Source organism: Littorina saxatilis, linkage group LG9 (genome assembly GCF_037325665.1).
Source record: "Littorina saxatilis isolate snail1 linkage group LG9, US_GU_Lsax_2.0, whole genome shotgun sequence".
Classification (NCBI taxonomy): Eukaryota; Metazoa; Mollusca; class Gastropoda; order Littorinimorpha; family Littorinidae; genus Littorina; species Littorina saxatilis.
In genome coordinates, this window is record NC_090253.1 from 18857033 (window position 1) to 18874098 (window position 17066).

Consider the following 17066-nt stretch of genomic DNA (forward strand, 5'->3'; position numbering starts at 1 on the left):
TTAATAATAAATACACCTGTATTTAAAAATAAATACACCTGTATTTAATAATAATTACACCTGTATTTAAAAATAAATACACCTGTAATTTATAATAAATACACCTGTATTTAATAAAAAAAATACACCTGTAATTAATAAAAAAAATACACCTGTAATTAATAATGATACTTATTGTATACGTTTAAGAAATAAATACAGCTGTATTTATCATTAAATACAGGTGTATTTATTTTAAATTACAGCTGTAATAGTTATGAGCCAAACGGCTTTCCATAGGCAACAGCTTTCGCGCACAGCAGCAGGGTTAATTTCTGGTTCACGCGGGGGCACAGTTATACAGTGTGTGATGATTAGCATATAGCTGCTGAGCACTCGACATTGTCATCATTTTCACGAGTTTTCATTCACAAACACCTGGTAAATAAATCTCATGTTCCCCATGCAATAACTCGAGGTGGTGAATGGGTTTGAGCTTTCATGTGAAACGTGGATTGTCAAAGTAAAAGCCAATCAGGCTGATTGTTTGATGTGTGGAACCATCGTGGCTTTGGATTTGTGTTTCCGAGGACAACGATTGTAAGCATTCACTCTCAAAGACCCAATCAATGTTGATAATTACCGCGGCGACTCATGGTCAATTTGCAACTTATCTCTGTAATTGCAAAATCCACAACGAAAAGTCATAAACACTTAAAAGAAAAGAAATATGCTCAACACTTACTGAATTCACAGGTATGATCGCAGCATTGTGCATTTTGTTGCACAACCAAAATGATGACAAAAACGATGTTTGGTGGCTTGTTGTCAGACCAGCATTTTTTTGTTGGTCCTCGGCGGGGGGCATATCGCCTTTTGTTTCATATTTATCAACCGGGCCTTCGGCCTTGGTCGATAAAGATGAAACAAAAGACGATATAGTCCCCTTGGGCCAACAAAAAAGCTTGTCTGTCAACAAGCCACCAAACATCTTATAATATACGCGTTATAGGCCCTAATAATTCAAACCAGTTAATGAGTGGGACGAATGCGCTGATGTTAATTTGAAACGACACCGATTTAGCAAACCAAGACCTCTCTTCTTGTGCCACGTAAAAATTCTGTTATTTTTTCTGCATGTTTTCCCGAAGAACTGACAGGAATTTCTAGAAACAAAGTTTGTCTTAGTGACTTCGTCATATCAGCAGTAGAAAATTACTCGTGAGGCCACCGGCAGGCTGTACATGCATCGGTGTCGTATATCATTAACCACAATTAACTGCAAATTCAACTCATATGGGAGGAGAAGGATAAAGCAGCACTAAGTATGATTGTAGCCTGCTAAACAGTCGAATATTCGCGTTGATATTATGAGGGGGGAAAACTTTACTAAGTGAAACAATACGGTGATTAAGTTATTCATATGTGCAGCATTGTAAAATTGGAAATGTAAACAAAAGCATGATTGTAAACTGCTGGACACTCCAAAATACGAATGTTTTTTTGTTGTTTTGTTTTTTTAACTTTTGGGAAGACGCTTAAGCGTGCCCTTTTAATCGATAAACAATAACATTATATAACACACTTGGTATGTGTATGTTTAGCTGTACATTAATCTGTGGCACAGCACATTTAACATTTCCTTTGGACGCGAATTCCAAAATACGAGTTGTGAAATGATACGATAAATGACACCAATTAATTATAATTATGTAGAACACCAATGCATATGAAGCAGAACCAATGGAGGATAAAGCAGCTCGGGGTATGGTTTTAACCTCTTGAGCACTCGAACTACACGCGTTTATACAAGCAAGCTGAAACGATGAATAAAAAATACACTGGTATTAATCCTAACCATGTGTAGCAACAATTCAAACATGCAACAATAACACTTTTGAAACCGACTGAAGTTGGCAAAATACAACCAAACCAAAACATCGTTGATAAGAGTCTCCTGAGCACTGGAATATAAAATTTAGTATACGCGTCGAAATAATAAGTGAAACGAATACGCTGCTTTCTTTTTCTTCATATTAGGTAGCATCCATGCATTACAACTAATAAACCAATGGCAATTGTATCTGACTGAACTTAAAGGCACAGTAAGCCTCCCGTAAACCATCACAGATACTGTTAGGCTAGCTTTTACACACAGTACAAACACCCTTTCATATAAACACTCACCCCTTGAGAACATCCTTGGTGCCCACCGTAAAGAGCGAGCAGTTTTCAAAGAATTTATTTTTGCGTGGTTTATCTTACACCTGAGCCATCGTGAACCCGTGTGATCCAGTTTCCCTTTTTCACAATGTTGTCTTCAGTTTGTAATTCGCTGTGAGCTTATCTGCAATAGCATGTTATTATGTACCTCTGACTCTGCACGAAACAAACGGCTGTGGTTCACAAGAACTCGAGCGATGGCTTTTGACTGTTCAGAGGAACTGGCGATAGGCATAAACCGTCGTCTGCTACGAGAACCACGACTTTGCGTGACCCTGCTTCCGGGCTTTTCTTTTTTCAAACTTTCAAAACTTCGAATTGTACTGATTTTGTCTTGATGAAAAAAGAATTCTTTTATGATTTAAGAATGGTTGTGTAACAAGCTGTCAATTTATTATTTAGATTTTAAAAGTTAAGTCTAGCGCCAAAACGCACCACCGTCCGATTGTGTGAGGAGACAATCCGCAAAATTAATTCTTTGAAAATTGCTCACTCTTTACGTAGGGCACCTAGGATGTTCCCGTTCGGTGAGCGTTCAATGAGAAGCAACACCCGTTAAACAAACAGTAACGTACACCTCTGATATTGTCAAATCATTGATTGTTTTTTTGATTTAACAAGATAAGGATATTCTATATGTTGATCGTTATAAAAAAAATATTTAAATTCAGATTATTAATTATGGAGAGAACAGGATTTTGTTGTTATAAGTAGTTTTATAAAATAATTAAATAGAAAGATAAGAAAGGAGACGAGAATTATGTTTATATAATTTAGAAATGTGTTGAATATGGGCTATGTAATTGTACGTTTTATTGTGCCTTCCTATTGTTTTTATTTTATTTTATTTTTGAAGATGCATATTGCATTTATAATATAAGATGTTTGGTGGCTTGTTGACAGACCAGCTTTTTTGTTGGTCCAAGGGGACCATATCGTCTTTTGTTTCATCTTTATCGACCAAGGCCGAAGGCCGCGGTTGATAAATATGAGACAAAAGGCGATATGCTCCCCGAGGACCAACAACAAAATGCTGGTCTGACGACAAGCCACCAAACATCGTTTTTGTCATCATTTTGGTTGTGCAACAAAATGCACAATAACCCACAGGGAGACGAATTTTTAGAATCCAACTCCGGGCCACAAAGCATCGTCACAGTAGCTCGAGATAACACGTCAACCTTGTATGTGACGTCAAACGTAGCTTGTTGACGCTTTTCTTCCAGTCTGAAAATGTACAGAGCTGCGATCATACGTGTAAGTTCAGTAAGTGTTGAGCATATTTCTTTTCTTTTAAAGTGTTTATGACTTTTCGTTGTGGATTTTGCGATTACAGAGATAAGTTGCAAATTGACCATGAGTCGCCGCGGTAATTATCAACATTGATTGGGTCTTTGAGAGTGAATGCCTACAATCTTTGTCCTCGGAAACACAAATCCAAAGCCGCGATGGTTCCACACATCAAACAATCAGCCCGATTGGCTTTTACTTTGACAATCCACGTTTCACCTGAAAGCTCAAACCCATTCACCACCTCGATTTATTGCATGGGGAACATGAGATTTATTTCCCAGGTGTTTGTGAAGGAAAACTCGTGAAAATGATGACAATCTTGTATGTCTGATGTTATTTGATGTTGATGCCTGATGTTGTTGTCATGTTATATATGTACCAACAAGAAATAAAACCATGTTGAAAAACAAAAAACAAAACAAAAACCAGTAACGTCTCTTCCTGACCCTCGTTTCCAAAGTGAAATCTCTGATGTCAAACATAAACAAAGTTCGATAAGACGTCACGATTCAAATAATAGTGTCACTTAAAAGTTCTGTCACTTCTCCTGCATGTTTTCTGCGAAACTAAAATAAATTTCGAGAGTAAAATTGCTCTCGCGGTGACTTCGACACATCAGCAGTAGCAAATCACTCGTAAGGTCACCACCAGGCTGTGCATGTATCGGTATCGTATATCATTAACAAAATACAACCAGATAACCTGAATCTATAGTCTGAAGATGCCATCAAGACTGTGTCAACAGGCAACTGTTTACAACCACACCTCATGACACATTTATATCGTCATAAACATTCCTGTACACAACAATTTATCTCCTCTCACCTTGTACGGGTATATAAACAGATAAGAAGGCAGAGGGGGGAAGAGAAAAAGGGAGAGGAAGGGCAACCGTTACTCGGATATTTGACTACTGATTCAGCCCAGGAATCGCGCGCACTTGTGTTTGTTTTGAGAGAGAGGGTAAGTGCGTATGTGCCTGCGTGTGTGTGTGTGTGTGTGTGTGTGTGTGTGTGTGTGTGTTAGTGAATGTGTGTTTCTATGAATGTGTGTGTGTGTGTGTGTGTTTTCGCGCGCGTTTGTGAATGTGTGTGTGTTTTGTGTGTGTGTGTGTGTGTGTCTGTCTGTCTGTCTGTCTGTCTGTCTGTCTGTCTGTCTGTCTGTGAATGTGTGTGTGTGCGCGTTTGTGAATGTGTGTGTCTATGAATGTGTGTGTCTGTGAATGTGTGTGTCTGTGTGTGTGTTTTATACCTTAGTTATGGCATACACTCCATGGTCAACTGAATTTGCTGCAAAACATAAATCTTGTGTCAGTCGTATTTGGACACGTCTTTTTTATTGCTGTCGAGTGTTGAGTCAAAACACTTCATTGCACAACGTGTTGAAACATCTTTTGCGTTGCTTTGCAATACAAATAAGCCATCCGTATTGTTCAACTGTTAGAGGGATTTGAAACATGATTAGCACTGCTGCAAAAGTCCCACAAAACATGGACATATTCTAAACTCTTTATTTTGTTAACACGTGGCAGTTAGTTGCCAAACTGCGGAAAGAGGAAAACACACACACACACACAAAGAAGATAATGCACGCACTCACCAACTGACCCATAATGAAAACACACAACTACAGAGCGGGGGAAGGGACAGACAGAGAGAGAGAGAGAGAGAGAGAGAGAGCGGGCATACAGACGGACAGACAGACAGCACACAGCACAAACAATAGTGTCTCTTGGTTTAAAGCCATATGTACTCGATGACTATACACGCTAATTGCTTTACCAACAGCTGGAGACAGACTAAATTAAGTTCCCTGCAAAATATTGTGGTCTAGGACCCCTTAAATGTTGAGATATTTGAATTTTCATTTTGATCTGGATCGTCCTATTTATAGATTTGGCAACACATGTAACGTTGATGCAAGGGAGAGAACACCGCGGCTTTGTTGACATCCTCACTTTTTCAGAGGCTAGAACAAGCTGTAATGCATGTATTATGGTCCGCGCATGGTGACGTATCGTCATTATATGGTCTTATGGTGCGTTTGACATCGATTGTGGGCAAACTACACTTTGTAAACACGGGAGTGCGTTAGTATGCCTTTAAACTTCTTCTTCTTCTGCGTTCGTGGGCTGAAACTCCCACGTACACTCGTGTTTTTTGCACGAGTGGAATTTTACGTGTATGACCGTTTTTACCCCGCCATTTAGGCAGCCATACGCCGCTTTCGGATGATCTTGGTTTAAACAAAACTTTATTCAATTTTGTTCATGACAAAATCAATACATGGTTTTTAAGATTACTACAACTCGAGCATATAATGCTTATTTTAAGTAATCATGGTAAGTACATAACAAAGTAACGTAACATAGTGTCTCTAGCTGGATGAATGCAAAACCCACATACATATATGTGCCAAGAATGCGACTCCCATTCAAGAAAGAAACTAATTATCAGTCTACATAATGTTATCTCGTGTCACTTGTGGCATTTTGATAAAGATTTAGACTGCAGTGTAACCTGCGTTTCATTTGACCATCATGGTGTCGTCCTTGACAAAAATAACTTAGTCACAATGTTAATGAAACAGCATAGATCACAGTTGGGGCCTATTTTAAGCACAAACATAGCAAACTCACATCCTGACCTCAGGTCAAAATGAGTTCGGCTCATTCTATCCCTGACAGGATGCCTTGGTTTTCTTTCTGTGGGTAAGAAATCGAGTTTTTACATATTTAGATCTTTTCGTAATGTGTTATGGATATAAGCAGATTCGCGATCGTCGATAATGATTTTTCATGGTGTTGTGTAATTTTTAAATTACAAAGGAATTGATATGTAAGACAGTTTCAAGCGAGCTATTTTTCGCGGCTGTATTTACTGTGCAAACAACTCTAAATATGGCAAAAGTGTCACGTGATAATCAACCGTTTGGTTTCGGCGCTCGCTGGAGCAGACGGATTTTTCTGTAACCAGTTGACAGTGATGTAACCATATATGTGACCATCCACCACGAAATGAGTCGCATGTCACCTCGCGCGGTTCTGCGCTAGGCTTAATATAAGTCCGGGGAGTGTCTGGTAACAGTGTGAGGGTCTCCTTAGTCATAGGCTTATAACTCAAACAGTTTTTGCTCTTTTCTAAAACGGTTTTCACCACTGGATAGAGCATAAAAAACTCTTTTGGAAAATGTAAAAATATGAAAATCATGCAAAGGTGACATGCGACTCATCCCGTAGTGGAGGGTCACATATTACGGTCTCCTTCCGGCAGCAGTCCCACAATTTCGACTTGTTTTGACCTTGGAACGATCGATGTCTTTATCATAACTGTGAAGAACAGAACGGAGATCACTGTCGAAGTCGGCCAATCTGCAATTATTTTCGTCTCGCGAACACTGCTCGCAAACAACATAATGGGAGATAACTCTTTATTCTTGTTTTCAGTGATAGATTCGCGTAGGAATTTAGCGTCCGGTCAGAGAGATAACTGGCGATAGCCGTTGAGCGATGATGATCAGAATGAGCAAACTCAATGGACTCGAAAAAATCGTGTAAAAGCCTGAACTGACCTGTGGCGTTAAGGCCAAATAGAAATATATGTTGGTTTAGGGTAACCCGACCGACCCTTTTTTTTCCCGCCGACCCTAAAACTTTTTTTTCATTTATAAAAACCATACCGAGACTAAGGGCAGTAACCTCTATTTAAATCGACTAAATTTTATTTTATTTTATTTTTTTAAAGATGACGTATCTTTTTTGGTCACGTTACCCTAAACCAACATATTTTTATTTGGCCTAACTATGATCGTGTACACGAGATGCACGGAGTCTTTTGATGCTTTCCTTGAGACAGAAGTTGACTTCGCGAAGCTTTTAGTTTTTTGACTGAAAATTCAGTTCCAAAGCTTCGTGCAGATCACTTCTGTCATTGGAATTTGCACAATTAAATATCAGGCTTTACATTGCATCAGAGTTATAAATTGATACATTTGTCAAAAGTCTGTCTTGACATTAAGCAAATAGTTGAACAAATTGGAACACATCGTATCGTGCACCACAGAGAACGAGTGAGGGAGCGAGAGACTGTTTGTGTGTGCGTGTGTGTGTGTGTGTGTGACTGTGTGTGTGTGTGTGACTGTGTGTGTGTGTGTGTGTGTGTGTGTGTGTGACTGTGTGTGTGTGTGTGCCGCGAGCGCGCGTGTGTGTGTGTGTATGTGTGTGTGCGTGCGTGCGTGTGTGAGCGAGCGTGTGTGTGTGCTCAAGAACATTATCTTAAGGATAAGGATGAATAAAACTATGATCGTGGACATTGTGCAGGAGTGGCGGGCGAGTCGCGCGACAAGGCCCTGAAGCTGCTGACACCAGAGAACAACATCCTGCAGGACATCACCATTGACGGCGACAGCATCACCATCGTCACCACCACGCCCATTGCTCCCATCCAGGTCAAGGCCACCAACGGAGAGGAGTTCGAATCCCGCTACCTCGACGGTAGAGAGATCAAGGTAGGTTGTGTGTGTGTGGGGGGGGGGTGTATGTAAAAGTTGCTTACATTGATGTGTTTAAATGTTGTTGTGTGTTCCTTTTCAGCCACAATTTAATTCAGATTTTGACATAATAAGCAATATTGTGTTGTCTTGTATTATTGCATAATAGCCTACCTGCACTTTACAAGCTATGCTCTTTATCTGTACAGACGTAAGCAGCAATATGTGCGCTGTAGTTGTATAATAGCCTACCTGTTTACCTTTACAGACGATGTTCAGTAACATGTGTGCTCTAGTTGTATAATAGCCTACCTGTTTACCTGTACAGACGATGTCCAGTAACACGTGTGCTCTAGTTGTATAATAGCCTACCTGTTTACCTGTACAGACGATGTTCCGGGTGGAGGGAGACACGCTGGTGGAGGATGTGAGCGGACCGTTCAAAACACACATCGTCAGGGCAGTGGAGGGGGGCCACATGATCATGGTACGTTGACATCTTGAACACATGGCCAGTACAACTGGCCTTGACACGGAACGATCCAAGGGGGGCAATCTCAGTCATCTGAAAGAGGGAAATCCAAACGCAATCCGCCTTGTTCGATTTTATGGGCTTGGACGATAGAGAAAAATAAGAAAAGCAAAAGCTGGAGTCCAGTCTGGACAAAACTGCTATCAAGAACGCAGAATTGATTTTTTCTGAGTTTTTTTTTTGCCGTAAGCGCCATGTTTATCGGAGCAGGAAACTCTTCCAGAGTGAGGCCCCTTTGTTGGTTTCACTCCGGCCTCGCATTGTGAACAGCAGTTATGAGAAATTCGAAATGAGAAATGGCGCTTACGGCTAACGAACGACGAAGAAGAAGAAAAGGTGATTTAATTTCAATTTCTTGAAATATTATAAATATATGTGTCAACATTGTATTTTGTTGCTAAAGGTGATTCATTTCAATGTCTTGCAATATTAGAAATGCATGATTATTTGTCAACATTTCTTTGTTTCAGACGATGAAATCTGGTGATGTCACGTCGACACGGCGGTACGAAAAAGTGTGACCAGCTTCTCATAAATTTCAAGCAAACATATCAACTAAAATTGTTAACCACAATAAGAGATAATAATAACCAACTCACATGTAACCAAAAAAATGTCTTTTGTACAATGATGTGTGGGGGCGTGTGATACCTCAGTCAGAGTGTATGTGTGTGTGTGTGTGTGTGTGTGTGTGTGGGTGTGTGTGTGTGTGTGTGTGTGTGAAGAAATCATATTGGAAATCTTGCCGCTGACTTATCCTCCGCCTCATAACAACACCAAAACCAAAAACAACAACACTGCCAACAACATCACGAACAACAACATAAAAGAACAACAAGAGACTCAAACAAAAAGTAATTTAAGCCAAGTCAAGTCAAGTCAAGTTTTTATTGTTCATTACCCGGGGGCATTATAAACAATATTCGCAAATTCAAAAATGCACAAAGTACCAAGTGATCAAACAAAAAGAAAAATAGAAGATAAGAAAAGAAAAAATGACCTAACAATGTTCCTTAAAGATAAACACGATCTCCAACAAGTACTGTCAATAGTAAAACAGTTTTCATGTATTTCAAATTTACATCTGAATGAAAATAGAACAGAGGCAATGTGGCTGGGATCCATGAAGAACAGTCTTGAGCAATACTGTAATATAAGATGGAAAAAAACAGTTACAAAATGTTGGGTATAATATTTAGAAACGATATCGGTGCTTCTGACATTGAAGAGAATTGGTCAGTACGGTTTGATAGAATTGAAAGAATTGTTGGAATGTGGTCAAAAGGGAATTTAAGCATTAGTGGTAAATTGTGTATAATTAAAACTTTTTTGATATCCCAGTTTGTATATGTTTTGCAGGCACTCTCTGCACCGACAAAAGTGCTTAATAGATTAAATACTATCCTTTTTAAATTTTTGTGGAAACGGAAGTACTCAAATAGTAAAGCTTTTGAAAAGGTGAAACGAACAGTTGTATGTAATAAAATAGAAATAGGCGGTATTAACATGATAAATATGCATGATATGCAGACATCCTTTTTGTTATGTTGGGCAGCCAGGTTACAACAAACAGATTTTGCAAATTGGCAATTGATTCCAAGACATTATTTTGAGGTTCTTGGAAGCCAGCTGTGTTGCTTTAAATCAACTGCCAAACCGAAACAGTTTATTGGTCTGACCAGAGTTAAATCAAAATTTTGGCAACAAGTTTTAAAAATATGGATTGAGAACAGATATTTATTTCCTGTTCAAAAAGAAAGTATTTTTGATCAATGTTTGTGGAATAATGCAGATATTATTTTTAGAAAGAATGTGTTGTGTTTTGATAAATGGATTGAAGCCGGTGTGAATTGTGTACGTGATGTATGGATAGACGAAAATATTGTGTCATTTGAACATATTTGTGCCATTGTCGGATATAGTGCCACAAGGCTGTTTGAGTACAACGCTTTGCACACGGCCCTCTGCGCGCGAACACTGTGAGACAACACAGTTAAAGAAGACGCAGGTGACGAGCCTCCTGCGACCTGTTTTCAGGGCGTGCTAAATAACCCTTCCCCGAAGAAATTTCGTGCGATATTAACGCAATCCAAAGCCAGTGAACCCTGCTCTGTAAAATTTTGGTCCCACAAATATAACATTTGCATTGACGAAAAGTATTGGGTCCTGGCAAGTGCATGTACAAGCGAAGAAAGATTAAAGTTACTCCAATGGAAAATTTTACATAATATTTATCCAACAAATATTTTATTGCATAAAATGAAGTTAAAAGAAAATAGTTTATGTAGTCTTTGTAATGAAATGGATTATATTGAACACTTCTTTTGGAAATGTAGCAAAATGAAAATGTTTTGGGAAAGTGTTAGAAGATGTATATTTGTTAATACGGGAGAAAATGTTATATTAACAGAAAAAGATGTATTGTTTGGTTATTCTCCAGAAGTGCAAACCGCCACAAACAAAATTATTAATCATATTTTGCTCATTTCAAAAATGTGTATCAGTAAATATAGATATGGTAGGCCTATTGATATAAATGTGATGTTAGGATATGAATTAGCGTTGAGATATTTCAGCATTGTGTAAATGTTGGATGAATGTTGATATGTTATAGACGGATGCTTGAATTTTTTTATTAAAAGCCCCACAATGATGTGCTTGGCAAATTTAAAAAAAAAAAAAAAAAAAAAAAAAAAAAAAAAAAAAGTACACAAACAGTGAACACAAAATATTATAGTACAGAAAATGCAAACACACACACACACATTGATTCCTGGCAATGGGGGACACAAAACGAAAATACGGTTAACAAATCCCAGCACTATGAAAAATTGCTACTAATTAATTTTATAAATTCCAAGAGTTTCGTCAACAATTTCTTATTTCTTGATACAAACAGTTTTTTGTATCTAAGTGAATTTGGTTTTTTCCAGTAGAATGGTGGAATAAGTTCTGCTCTTTTTTCATTGAAAAAGTCACAAACAAACAAATAATGATACTCATCTCCTATATCTTCTGATGTACATTTTCTGCAAATGCGATTCGCTCTAGGTATATTAAGGTATCTTTCTTTCTGTACTGGCAGGTTGTTATTTGTAGTTCTAAATTTCATGAGTGTAACGACTTTTTGGAACGACAAGGATTTAATGTAGTCTTCACACACAAAACTATCTTTAAACATTCTATAATTACAAAAAATGTCTTTTGTATCCATTTCTGAGAACCAATTGTGAATATACTGGTCATATAAACACCGCTTTACTTTTTCTTTAAACCAAGTAGATGTATATTGAGAAACAAATTCTTGTTGTATCCAAAACCCAGAAAGACCTATATCACTTAACGTTTTTTCTATGCATGACAGATAGTCAGAAGTAAACATTCATTGAACTGTTTTCAACAATTTCCCGAAACCAAAATCGTTGCCTGGATATAAATCATTTGTATTTGCTCACACGTAACATGCAAGTACTCATTTGACATGTGACGATGTTAATAAACTGTACACTGCATCATTACAGTACATAGTTAGCTGCACTTTCTATAGGCTTTATCAATTACACACACACACACACACACACACACACACACACACACACACACACAAATACACACACAGAAAAGGACAAGAAGTTATTTGCTTGGGCATTACGTATGCAAAAGCATTCAAAATTAATTATGGTCAACTTTAGAGCGAAAAACAACAAAAGAACAACAACAAGTCGCGTGAAGCGATATAAAAACATTCAGTCAAGATCAACACCACAAACCAATCATTCGCCTCAGATAAGAGGGTTTTGACGCTCGACTAACTAAAATGCCTAACAGAGGATTTTGAAACTAGACTAAAAATGTACCCTTCAGAGGTTTTCGATGCTAGACTAAAAGACAGGACTACGGGTTTCTAAACAAGACTAAGAGATGTGGCCTCTCGGAGTTTCGACACAAGACTAAGAGATGTGGCATCTCGGAGTTTTCACACAAGACTAAGACTAAGAGATGTATCCTCTTGGGGTTTCGACACAAGACTTAGAGATGTGTCCTCTCGGCGTTTCGACTCAAGATTTAGAGATGTGTCCTCACGGGGTTTCTACACAAGGCTAAGAGATGTGGCCTCACGGGGTTTCGACACAAGACTAAGAGATGTGGCCTCTCGGGGTTTCGACACAAGACTAAGAGATGTGGCCTCTCTGGGTTTCTACACAAGACTTATATAAGAGATGTGGCCTCTCGGAGTTTCGACACAAGACTAAGAGATGTGGCCTCACGAGGTCAGTTTTGACACAAGACTAAGAGATGTGGCCTCTCGGAATTTCGATACAAGATTAAGAGATGTGGCCTCACGGGGTTTCTACACAAGACTTATATAAGAGATCTCATGTGGACTCTCGGAGTTTCGACACAAGACTAAGAGATGTGGCCTCACGGGGTTTCGACACAAAACTAAGAGATGTGGCCTCACGGGGTTTCGACACAAAACTAAGAGATGTAGTCTCACGGGGTTTTGACACGAGACTAAGAGATGTGGCCACAAAGACTTACACGAGTGACTTCAGACGGCAGTTTGCGCAAGACCAACAGACATTGCTTCCAAGGGGTTCGACGCAAAACTTTGCGATGTGCAATTTTTTTCTTCTTTTTATTTGCCGAAGAAGATCTTTAAGTCGAAACGTTTGGTGTCGATATGTTTCTGTCAAACTTATTTTTTAGACGATTTGAATTTTCCTTTCTTCTGTCCAAGCACTATATAGTCGTAAGAGTGTATTCACCTTCACAACTTTTCTTAAAGGCACAGTGCAGCTCACAGCCTTCGGTTTGCGTTTTTGTTGCAGCTGAGTGCATTTACAGTTCAAAAATCCTCCTATGGTAGTAAAACAAACCCAAAACTACCCAACGACGACATCTGTGAAGCTCGACAGTTTCTTGTTCACGCGAGTGCATAAATTAACCTAGTTATTACGTGGTGTTTGGTCGGAGTTCGATTCAACTGAGTGATTCCGGCCTCCATTTTGTTTTACACAAACTCATGATGACGTCTGACATAGTTTGCTAGTGACGTGTCTTTTTGTGCATGATGTGGTGATCTACCTGATCTAAATTTAGATCCAAAAATAGGCCAAGACCAGCCGGGTCCGAGTACGAAATTAATTCGTAAAAAAATCGCAGTTCTTGACTCTTTGGGTGCAAGTCAATGAAACTTGGTAGTTCTTCTAACGGATAGCTGCCTGAGGTATGACTAAATGCCCCAGGGGCTCCGTGCACCTAGATTTGACAAGTTCAGTACCTTTAAACTGCGTTGATCTTAAATTTTGAACCAGACAAATGATTACCCGAATCGTTTAACAAAACGTTGACTCAAATTAAAATCCATTGAATTACGTATAAATGTTAAATAAGAACAGATACAACCGACAAAACTAGTTAAAATATTTGATCAGACAAACTACAACCTACCAACCTATGCCGAAATGTTGCATAAGACACAAATGCTTAAAAGTCGTCACTTACCCTTCCATTGCGATTTCCTTTTGCTGAATTATTTGTCCATAATTTATCCCATTTATTTTTTAGTTGCTCTGTATTACCTTGGACTTTTATTTCAGTGTCTGCTTTGCTACTATAGCTAGTTCCATACCACCCCCACCCCACCCCCCCCCCCCCCCGCCCCCCCCCACCCCCCACCCCCAAAAAAAAGGTCATTGTTTCCAATTCCCCGACCCACCCTATCTTTTTACATTTAGTCAAGTTTTGACTAAATGTTTTAACATAGAGGGGGAATCGAGACGAGGGTCGTGGTGTGTGTGTGTGTGTGTATGTGTGTGTGTGTGTGTGTGTGTGTGTGTGTGTGTGTGTGTGTGTGTCTGTCTGTCTGTCTGTCTGTGCGTGTGTGTGTAGAGCGATTCAGACCAAACTACTGGACTGATCTTTATGAAATTTTACATGAGAGTTCCTGGGAATGATATCCCCGGAATTTTTTTTATTTATTTCGATAAATACTTTTGATGACGTCATATCCGGCTTTTTGTAAAAGTTGAGGCGACACTGTCACACCCTCATTTTTCAATCAAATTGATTGAAATTTTTGTAAAGCAATCTTCGACGAAGGCCGGACTTCGGTATTGCATTTCAGCTTGGTGGCTTAAAAATTAATTAATGACTTTGGTCATTAAAAATCTGAAAATTGTAATAATTTTTTTTTTTATATAAAACGATCCAAATTTACGTTCATCTTATTCTACATCATTTCCTGATTCCAAAAACATATAAATATGTTATATTTGGATTAAAAACAAGCTCTGAAAATTAAAAATATAAAAATTATGATCAAAATTAAATTTCCGAAATCGATTTAAAAACAATTTCATCTTATTCCTTGTCGGTTCCTGCTTCCAAAAACATATAGATATGATATGTTTGGATTAAAAACACGCTCAGAAAGTTAAAACGAAGAGAGGTACAGAAAAGCGTGCTATGCAGCACAGCGAAACCACTACCGCGCTGAATAGGCTCGTCAGTTTCACTCCGTTATGCACAAGCGGCGGACTACGGTCATTGTGAAAAAATGCAGTGCGTTCAGTTTCATTCTGTGAGTTCCACAGCTTGACTAAATGTAGTAATTTCGCCTTACGCGACTTGTTTTTTTTATCTCAAACCTAGAACTCTTTTTTGATCCTTCGAAAGAAATAATGTAAGACTAGGAGCTACCAGGCACAGTCAGCCTCCCGTAAACCATCATAGACACTGTCAGGCTTTTACACACAGTACAAAAACCCTTTAATTTAAACAGTCACCGCTTGAGAACATCCTAGGTGCCCTCCGTAAAAGAGCGAGCAATTTTCAAAGAATTTCTTTTTGCGTGGTTTATTTGACCCCTGAGCCATCGTGAACCCGTGTGATCCAGTTTCCCTTTTTTCACAATTTAGTCGTCAGTTTGTGATTTCAATGCGACTCGCTGTAGCTTATCTGCAATAGCACGTTATTGTGTACCCCTGAATCTAAAACGCAACAAACGGCTGCGAGTCACACGAACTAGAGCGGTGGCGGTTGACCGTTCAGAGGAACTGGCGCTATGCAGAACCGTCGTCTGCTACGAGAAAGACGTTTTGCGTGACACGTTTCCGGGCTTTTCTTTTTTCAAACTTTCAAAACTTCGAATTGTACTGATCTTGTCTTGATGAAAAAAGAATTCTTTTATGATTTCAGAATGTTTGTGTAACAAGCTGTCAATTTATTATTTAGATTTTAAAAGTTAGGTCTGGCATCAAAACAGACACTGATACATGTAGTCCGTTCGGATAGTCCACAAAAATAAATTCTTTGAAAATGTCTCACTCTCGACAGAAATTAAAGCAGTCATGATGTTCCCGTTCGGTGAGCGTTCAAATGGAAGTATGCTTACACTGTATGTAGAGACTCGGGGAGCTAAGTGATGGTTTACTAGAGGCTTACTGTGCCTTTAAAATACACTGTTTTTTCCTTTAAAGTCATTTGACCACAACATTCATCTAACAGAATTGTTTGTGTTAAAATTTGGTGTGCATTTGCTTCAATGTATGTACAATTAAAGTATATGATCCACAACAAATTTGCTTTCAGATTGACTTAGTTTAAATTATTAAATGTAAAATAAGCAAAGTGATGAAGCGAAACATGTAAGTTTATGGATGTCAAGATCTTTACTTTCTTTCTTTATTTGGTGTTTAACGTCGTTTTCAACCACGAAGGTTATATCGCGACGAGGAAAGGGGGGAGATGGGATAGAGCCACTTGTTAATTGTTTCTTGTTCACAAAAGCACTAATCAAAAAATTGCTCCAGGGGCTTGCAACGTAGTACAATGTATTACCTTACTGGGAGAATGCAAGTTTCCAGTACAAAGGGAACATTTCTTACATACTAGTTTGAGTTAGTTAGCTGTTGCTTTTCGGGTCCAGCGGACCATAATAGGCCAAATCAGGACACCTTCTTACATACTGCTTGACTAAAATCTTTACTGGATGTCAAGATAATTTCAAAACTATTTATCAGGATGATTTGAACTTTTGAAGAAATGTTCAAGACATGGTGATAGATCTTTTGTTTTAAAGGCTAAGCTCCAGAAACAAAATATAAGGAGTTACACATTTTCTAATTTGTCAGAAATGTTGTACCCACAAAGTCAACAACGGCAGCATGTGACTCTCCCACACACGAAAACAAGTGTTTTTCACCACAGAATGCACAAGCACGCATGCAAGCAATCATGCACACACACACACACACACACACACACACACACACACACACACACACACACACACACACACACACACACACTTGCAGAGAGTCTTACTGATATCAATAATCATTCTTTTGATTTATTTCATCAAAAAGACAAACACATGCATATAGCAGCATTATCATTATTATTTTCATTTTTGTTATCAAACAGTCCAGAAAATACTGATCTTCATATCATATCATTAACACATATTCTCTTGAACATTCATAAATATCTATCCATTCTTTTCTTCTATCAAAGTGCACTTACACTAAGATAATACAAAATAGCA

General features: G+C 38.5%; 1 protein-coding gene across 1 annotated transcript in view; it reads left to right on the forward strand.

Moving 5' to 3' along the window:
• Positions 1 to 9143, forward strand: part of LOC138975521 (sodium/calcium exchanger regulatory protein 1-like) — a 52412-nt gene extending 43269 nt beyond the window's left edge. Inside the window, exons 2-4 of the mRNA XM_070348228.1 lie at positions 7814 to 8001; positions 8372 to 8470; positions 8986 to 9143. Of these exons, the coding sequence (XP_070204329.1) occupies positions 7814 to 8001; positions 8372 to 8470; positions 8986 to 9036 (338 nt within the window). The 3' untranslated portion in view covers positions 9037 to 9143. The remainder of the gene's footprint in view (positions 1 to 7813; positions 8002 to 8371; positions 8471 to 8985) is intronic.
• Positions 9144 to 17066: the final 7923 nt, after the last annotated feature.